At 36.4% G+C, this 8,299-nt stretch overlaps 1 protein-coding gene across 2 annotated transcripts; it reads right to left on the bottom strand.

The window, feature by feature from the left end:
* Positions 1-355: 355 nt before the first annotated feature.
* Positions 356-8,256, bottom strand: LOC121812566. 2 transcript variants are annotated; one of them, XM_042215105.1, is made up of 10 exons: positions 7,598-8,256; positions 7,054-7,073; positions 6,229-6,420; positions 5,661-5,869; positions 5,488-5,518; positions 2,788-4,355; positions 2,170-2,362; positions 1,657-1,859; positions 1,535-1,559; positions 356-1,204 (listed from the first exon to the last, which is right to left on the bottom strand). In XM_042215105.1, the coding sequence occupies exons 1-6, from the start codon at positions 7,630-7,632 to the stop codon at positions 4,207-4,209; spliced, it is 636 nt and encodes a 211-aa protein (XP_042071039.1). In that variant the 5' UTR covers positions 7,633-8,256; the 3' UTR covers positions 356-1,204; positions 1,535-1,559; positions 1,657-1,859; positions 2,170-2,362; positions 2,788-4,206. The 2 variants fall into 2 exon arrangements, with proteins under 2 accessions (XP_042071039.1, XP_042071040.1); XM_042215106.1 differs by lacking the exons at positions 5,488-5,518; positions 5,661-5,869; positions 6,229-6,420; positions 7,054-7,073; positions 7,598-8,256 and having other exon boundaries at positions 2,788-2,805; positions 3,063-3,172.
* Positions 8,257-8,299: the final 43 nt, after the last annotated feature.

The following is an 8,299-nucleotide window of genomic DNA, read 5'->3' as shown; positions in this document are numbered from 1 at the left end:
GTAAACAAATTTGATAGTAATAAGAATAGACTGGCCATATCATCTTGTTTTCACTGGTATCAGATTCACGTTTTGAGTCCAGATCTGACAAATGTCAGATCCAAATATGTTTATATTTACATTACCTAAGAAAAAAATACTACATAAAGGAGATTCATGTATCCACACTGCAACACAGTGCATGTTCATATGGTATCAACTTGTCATTGGTTGTCCCGCCCCGTATCACACCCTGCACTACTGTTGTTTTTGACTCAAAGGAAGGGCTTCCACTCAGCTGCTCAGCAGACCATCATTTCATTTTTTATGTTTAGGACAGTTAATGCTGAAACATTTAAACTCTTTTGCTGTTTTATTTACATTTATTTACAGTGGCTTGTGCAATTCAACTCAGCTGTAAATAAACAAATATTTCCAGGATGTAGGAGCTGCACGCCATTATTTACTGATGTGAAAGTAATACAACAAAAAATACAATTCAATAATAGCAGAAGATATAAACAAAATGTAACAGGTCTGTATAAATTACAGGCAAAATGCAGTGAAGGTATTGGTGGTTAAAGGATGTAATGTTACGTAAGGGCTTACTCACACTTAGATCCAAGATAAATTAATAAGCGTAGACAAGCAACAGAAATATGAAACATTTGAATTTATTATTCACAAATGATTTAGTTTTGATAAGATTATTTGGACAAATCAGCAGAATTACGTCATAGAGATGATTTGCTTTTATTTATAGCTTCACCAAGTTGCAATATAACCAACAAGATACCCTGGATGTGTGAAGTGATTTTAGTAAACCAACACTGTATATCAGTACAGCAGTGCACAGTGTTGTTTTACAGGACAATTTGTGTTCATGGAAATGTGCATCTAGTTTGCTGTCTGCATTAATGACATGGCTAGAAAAATGTCCTAGTGCTCATCTAATAATCTTTCTCCTTATTATTGTTATTATTGTTGTTGTTGTTGTTGTTGTTGTTGCTGAATCGATTACCTAAAATATGTCATTATGTACTTATTTCCAACTTAGCCTTGAACTTAGCCATATGACTCCTTGACCTAAATAGATTCCTTTTGGTTTTGCTATCCAGGGACTGCTCTCACAGCCCTATTTTCTTTTTTATTTCAGGACTGTTGAAATACACAAAGATCGCTACAGCAGTTAGAGCTGCAATCCGAAGTACTCGACGATTCAAATCTAAAATGAAGAATAAAAGAGCAATGAGTTACCTCAGATCATTCTTATAGGCCAAACAATCCAAAGTCATTATATATTAAATTCTATGATTCAAAGTTTTGAACACCAAAAGACTATTTATAGTATACTTTAATATGTTTAAACTATATATTCCTCTTTGTTGTATACAGCAATGGCTTGGAGAATTAGTCTCAATCCATGAGCAAGTAGGCTTTATTCTAACATGCTGACTTATCAAGACAAAACAAAGAGGGAAAATTACTTTAAAATGTGTCCCTTAGGGAAACACTCCTTAATGTTATAGTATGAAACTGGAACAATCATACTTACATTTGATCGTTCCAAACCACAAAACCTGAATAATAAAATGAAACAAAGAAATAAAGTATTTAAGTATATGCCAAAATAATTATGTGTAAACCTGATAACAGATCAATACATTTTGCCATTACCTGGAGAGTGGAAACTTCCAAAAATATCTCTATTTCATTCCACATCTTATTGTTAAGTTTAGAGTTCAGGAGCTTGCCATCACGAAACAGACAGTCCACAGTGAGGCGGACATTTGGGTTGGTCACTTGTCTCCGGCTTTCAGCTACAACATAATCGGGATTGAAGGTGGGATGCATCACCACCAGTATTACTGGTTTACCACCTGTAACCACAGAGACAACAGGATGAAATGATTCAGAACAAATTTGGATTACTCCATCTTTAGATTATACTGCAGGACATATAAGCTGAACATTCTTCTACAGTAAACAAGATCCTTCACCTCCGATTTCTTAATCCTTGTTTTTATTTTCTATTTTTTTCATTAGTCCAAAAAAGATATGAGAATAGCCCTTATCTAAGAAACAATATTGACACTGGATTTGTCAGTAAATCTCCCCGGTTACTTAGAAGCACCAACTCCTTCACAATATTAGTGAAGACAATAGAAAAACTAATTTAATTTTCCTCACGGGGCATGTTGTCCAGAGCCTCTCCGATGTCCGTTCCAACTCGTGAAACAACAGGACAGAAAACCAGAAGATAGTCGCATTCATTTAGAGCGTTCACCTCTGCTTGGCCAACATCTTTCAACCTTTCAACAATGTGACGATGAGCCCCATTTGTATTTCCAGCTTCAACGATAAATATTTTTTTTCCCCGAAGCTAAAGATGGATGAAAAAGAATATTTTAGGCATATCCTTGGAATTTTTATGCAGTTTATGTTGTGTGTGTGCCAGTTATATGAATCATGATCTAAATAAGCAAAAACTAAAGGAAGTGGGTGAATTACTGTCAGTGTGAATGTAGTGTTTTCCATGTGAGCTTTTCTTAATGAATGGAAATGCACATGTCAGCTAATCCAGCTAACACTGGATTAGCTGACAGGTGACTGGATTGGACACTAGATCAAGTGCTCCCCAAATCTAGTGAAACCACCGCCATAAGTCAAAGATTCACTCCTCCTTTACTTCTCTTTATGTCTTTAACAGTTCCCTATTATGCTGCAAAATGCTGCATTCACGAACTGTCAGCTGTATGGCGCCATCAAGTGTTTAACAAACGTAATAAAGTAAATGTATTTTCTCACCATTTTCTTCTTTCTTTTCTTTGCGTTGGGAAACAAGTGGAAGAAGAAATTAGCATTTAGCGGGAATTTAAAAAGTTGAACAAATTCAGCCAGCAGGTAAATATGTGTCAGTGTTGGTAACACTGAAAGCTCTGCACGAGCTTTTACTGGATCCAGACAAAGTCAAAAACGAAAAAAGAAAGACCACCTTAGAAGAGAGTGTGCATGCACGTTAGAGATGAGGGAGCACTTCAAAGCCTTATATGGTTAGTTAATCATTTTAAAAGTCGACTTACGGAAGAGCTTGATACGTGACTCGTGTCACGGGCACACTGAAGACGCTGAAAGCCCCTCCCCGACCGCCTCTCAGTGCAGCACTTTCACTTTTGATTTGAGACACAAAGACAAAACAGAGATGAAAATGTGTTTTGAGAGAGAAAAGACAAGAAAGGTAGGTGTGAGTTGTTGAAAATCATTGTAAATGTGTGTGATACAATATAAAGATGAACCTTGATAAAAAATTAAAAAGAAAAAACAGTTGTTTGTTCATCTCATTAGAATCTGCAATACTGATCACGACCACTGGGAGGCAGTGTTGTAGAAAAATGAAGTCAGTCCAAAACACAAGCTTCACCTGACACTGAAAGTTGAAGTAGAAAATATCAGTATCCCCCACCCAACAACTCAACTAACTACATTTATGCTGAAGAGAGACGAGTGGCATAAAATGTATTTCCAAAATTACAAATGTTTTTTTACACACAGGCATTTTAAAATATTTTAATAACATCAACACTGATTAGTAAATCAATCAATATTTTAAATCTGAGTCACCTTACACGCTATGTGTGTCATTTACTGTTTACCTCGTGATGAAGGTGCGGTGCATCCACAACTATGTACTCTGAAGCACAATGATCTGACTGAGATGCTACGGTATGACTTTAAACAGGCGCTTCATGCTTGAAAACCCTCCAATGTGGCTGAATTACATCAATTCTGCAAAGATGAGTCGGACAAAGTTCCCCCACGGTGCTCGAAAAGACTCTCAAATGCTTGATTGCAGTTGTTGCTGCTAAGGGTGGCCCAGCCAGTTAGTAGGCTTAGGCTCCCTTTTTCGCACAAGGCCATGTAGGATTAGATTTTTCCCTCTTTAATAATAAACACCTACATTTAAAACATTTTTCTTACTTGTGTTATCTTTGTGTAATATTTAAACTTGATTGATGATCTCATTTCAGTGTGACAAAAAATAGGAAATCAGGAATGAGGCAAAACACTTTTTCACATCACCATATTTATTGTTATTTATTAGTAAATTACATTTTTAGTAAAAAGTAAAAGGTTAATAAGATAAAGTACAGAAAAGCAACAAGACAGGAAAGATTTGTATTTATTCTTTATGAGCATAATTATGACAATACATTCAGCAGAATTATTTCACACATATGTTTTATTTGTACTTGACGACTTGTTAGTGCCTTCAGCATGAGCATGCTCGACCTTGTCTACTTGTGTAAGTGTCACTAGAATGATGATAAAAATGAATGCAATGATGAGTGCTACAATCAGTAGATGGTTCTTTATCCCTAAAATGAAGAAAAACAAAGATTATTAAAGATGGTATTTTTTATTATTACATATAAAATACAAAACATAATGCAAATGGCAGAAACTGCAATTAAAATAATAATAATAATAATAATAATAATAATAATAATAATAATAATAATAATAATAATATCAAAGTTTCTATTTTCATGGGCCCATCTAAATCATTGAATTCAGGTGCTCCAATCACGTTCTTAACCTCTGATTTATCGAGTCAAGCACCCAGCCATGCAGACTGCTTCTACAAACATTTATGAAAGACCGAAAGACCAGGTCGCTCTCAGGAGCTCAGTAAATTTCAGTGTGGTACCATGATAGGATGCCACTGGTGCAACAAGTTCAGTTGTGAAATTTTCTCATTATTAATGAATTAATAAAGTGGAAGTGATTGGGAACGACAGCAATTTAGCAGCAAAGATAAAGGCCACGTAAAGTCAGAGATTGCTGTCAACATCAGTGTCTGACTTCACAAATGTGCTTCTGGATTAATGGTCAAAAAATCCCATAAACACACTTCTAAACCTTGTACAATGTCTAGTTAAAGCTATTGAAGCTATGAAGCAATTGTATTTGAAAAGGTTGGGTCAATATCATATTTAATGGATTAAGAATGGGATGGGAATCAAGTTCATATGTGGGTCTTTGGCCCAGTGTTTTGAATTTATGAGGTTACGGTTCCTCGTGTTTTGAGAACCTCTGGTTTTTAGGTCTGGCTTCTTTGTAACTTTAGCTGGTTGCTATTTTCCTTGGTAATCTATAGTATTCTCTGTTCTTTTTATTCTTTAATATTCTACTTCATGTTCCTAGGTTATGATCAAGTTTAATCTGTGTGCTTTGGTAATGCAATAGCTATCATGTTTTATGATCCCTTTCTGTCTCCACAGTCATGTCTGGTCTGTTCAGTTGTGTTCCAAACGTGTGTCCATTCTGCCCTAATGTCCTCCTGTGAATCTAAACCCTCAGTTTGCATCTGTTCTGTGTAACTTTTGAGGTACTTTTCAGCTAATTTCACAGGTGGGATAACTACTTACATTATCATTTTAATCTGAATGTAAAACTGGGGCAAAAAAAAAGCTGTAATTGGAAATTCATGGTTGTAGTCACACTTACAATTGACTATCCTGGTCAGCAAGTCAGAGCCCTAAAAAGGAAGAAGAAAAATTAGAATACAAATAACAAATTCACTGGAGCATTTGTAACAAACTGCAATGTTTGAATCATACCTACCTACCCACTACTTTATTCAAAACATCAATATTAGATAAGTTTTTTTTAGTCAGTACCTGAGTCTCCAAAATGAGAACTCCAAAATGATTCTTGATTTCAGCCCACATGTTGTCATTGAGACTGCAGTTAAGGAGGGTGCCATTATAAAAGAGACAATCCACAGTGAGGCAGACATCTGGGTCGTAGACCTGTCTGCTGCTTTTGGCTACAACACGACGAGTATCATGAGTGTGGTGCATCACCACCAGAATCATTGGTTTACCCGCTATAAGGACAGAGACAGTGGGATCAGATGGTTCAAGAAAAGTGAAAAAAACATTTAAGTTAGTTAAGTTACTAGATATTGAGCTGAGGCTGTAAGACATTAAAACTTTTCTTCATAACCCTTTACATTATTTCATCCATCCATTATTTTCCATCTACTTGTTCAACTGAATATCACACAGGAGCTTCCCATCTGACACACAAGAGAAAAAGACAACTAATGTAAGTAGGTCACATACAGGTAAATACAACTTCTTACCATGACATTTCTCGTGATACCAATTTAACATTCATGGATTTAAATTACTTCCCTTTACTTGTGATGACAAAAGAAAACTAGTGTGATTTAACATTTCGTACGAGGTTTGTTGTTGAGAGCCTCTGTGATGTCTGTTCCAACTCGTGAAGCAATAGGACAAAAACCTAGAAGGTAGTCACAATCTTCAGGAGAGTCCACCTCAGTGTGGCCGATGTCTTTGAGTTTTTGAACAATTTGAGAATGAGCTCCATTTGTTCTTCCCACCTTCCAGACATAGAATTTTTCCCACAAAACTAAAGATGAAAGAAAAAGAAATTTAAGTACATTATTCACCTGTAACATCATTTTGTACTACTTGAGCCAGATGAAGGTGAAAGAAATAACAAAATGATATCATCTATCAGTGGCTTTTTACATGGATGCTGATTAGGATCTCCCCAAATGTGCTGAAACTACTGGAGTAATCGCAAAGCACTCAGCTGCAGTGCTTTCATTTTAATAGGGTAGTGTAAATGACCACGGCAGACCCGGTGACATTAACATGCTCTGTTACCTTTATTGACACACAGAGCTGCAGCTCTCCCGCTGCCAGCTCAACATAACCAACAACAACACCACCACAGGACCCAGTGCTATGCTTAAGTCGGTGGAGCATGATTGCGGATGCCGTGCAGGTGCGTCCACCTTCCCTGCACGGCACCGCAGGCCACACCCTGCCACAGCTGGTTTCAGTTATAACAGAAAATGAAAGTGAATTAAAACAAGGTGTGTCTTCTTCTTCTTTATTTATTTTGATTTTTGTTTGGTTATTAAAGCTCTTCATAATTATCATGGTAGAAGTATCAATAAATGATGTTTTATAATCACCAAATGCAGTTTAATGAATTTAACAAATACAGTCTTGAAAAATCTACTTGTTTTCTCACCTTGTTCCTGTTCCATGTCTCTAAGAAGGATCAAGAAACAGAAAGGAGCATTTTTCAGCATAATTATCCACAGACAAGGTGAATGTACATCACAAGCTCTCTTTAGTGGCAGCTGCCCTACAAAAGCTATCACTGGTATAGATGTCTGAAAAAAAAAACCAAGAGATACTAATCTGTATTATTATTCAGTTCAGTTCAGTGAGAAGATGAGAAAACCTAAATGTGCCACTGAATGATGCAGGAAACCCAACTCCTACTTCTAAAGCACAAGTGCGCACTGCAAAAGTTCCACAGCCTTACTATCGACACAGCAGACACAGAGAAAACAACAAAGTCCAGTATGATAACAGGGGCACCTCAATGTCAACCATATAGATGTAATTTAATATTTAATACTAAATCAACTGTGACTGTATAATTTCCTCAATGAAGTACTTTGATTGTAATTTATCTGTAATCTGCATTATTACATTGCATGGCAGTGCAATGTAATAAGTAGTTCACAGCATCATGGGGTGAAAAAAGAAAGTAAAAGGTTACTTACAAAAGGGCTTGATAATTTCTTTCAATCTCTGGCATATCTTTCCTCAGGCTGCAGTAGAATGAAATGCAGTGTAAATGAAAGTCATGGTCACTGCAAAACTTTCACTTTCACATGTGCAGACAGCCACCCACTCATCCATCCACTTATCTGTTTTTTTCCTGCTTTTAGATGCTGAGCACTGGGAAATCTCCCAAACAGAAATATTTTCAGAACACTAAAGATGAAAACACTTCATTTAAAAAGGGTCAATTGGAGCATAATATTGCATCATATCACAGTACTTGAGTCAGATGATTTCATTTGATATTAGTGGCTTTTTTAAGTGAGCTACAAAGTGCCTTGGATACTAGGACCCAAAATTAGCTAAAATCACAGAAATAATGACGAAGGACTGTGATGGAGTGATTTTGACAAAAGTTGTCATTGTTGTGCTTAAAACTATAAACCTTGTCCTAATCTGCATGTTCAGATATTTTTCTGTCCCTCCCCGACATCTAGGATGGTGGGGGATGGTAATAGCTATAGTGTTTAACTGCAGGCACATTGCATGTAAAGGTTCTGGTTTCTTTATTTAGAAGGAATGTTTACTTCCTGCCATTTATGGGCTCACCTGTGCTTGCATATGGTGGACCATTAAAGGGGTTAAGCGATATATGGGGGGTGAGGGAAGGTGACCCTTTTATGACTATAGATGTTGTTAAA

Source organism: Haplochromis burtoni, unplaced genomic scaffold, assembly GCF_018398535.1.
Source record: "Haplochromis burtoni strain Fernald_Lab_line unplaced genomic scaffold, NCSU_Asbu1 Contig_659, whole genome shotgun sequence".
Lineage (NCBI taxonomy): Eukaryota > Metazoa > Chordata > Actinopteri > Cichliformes > Cichlidae > Haplochromis > Haplochromis burtoni.
The sequence above is the reverse complement of the archived record's forward strand: the minus strand, read 5'-3'. Positions and strand labels throughout refer to the sequence as shown.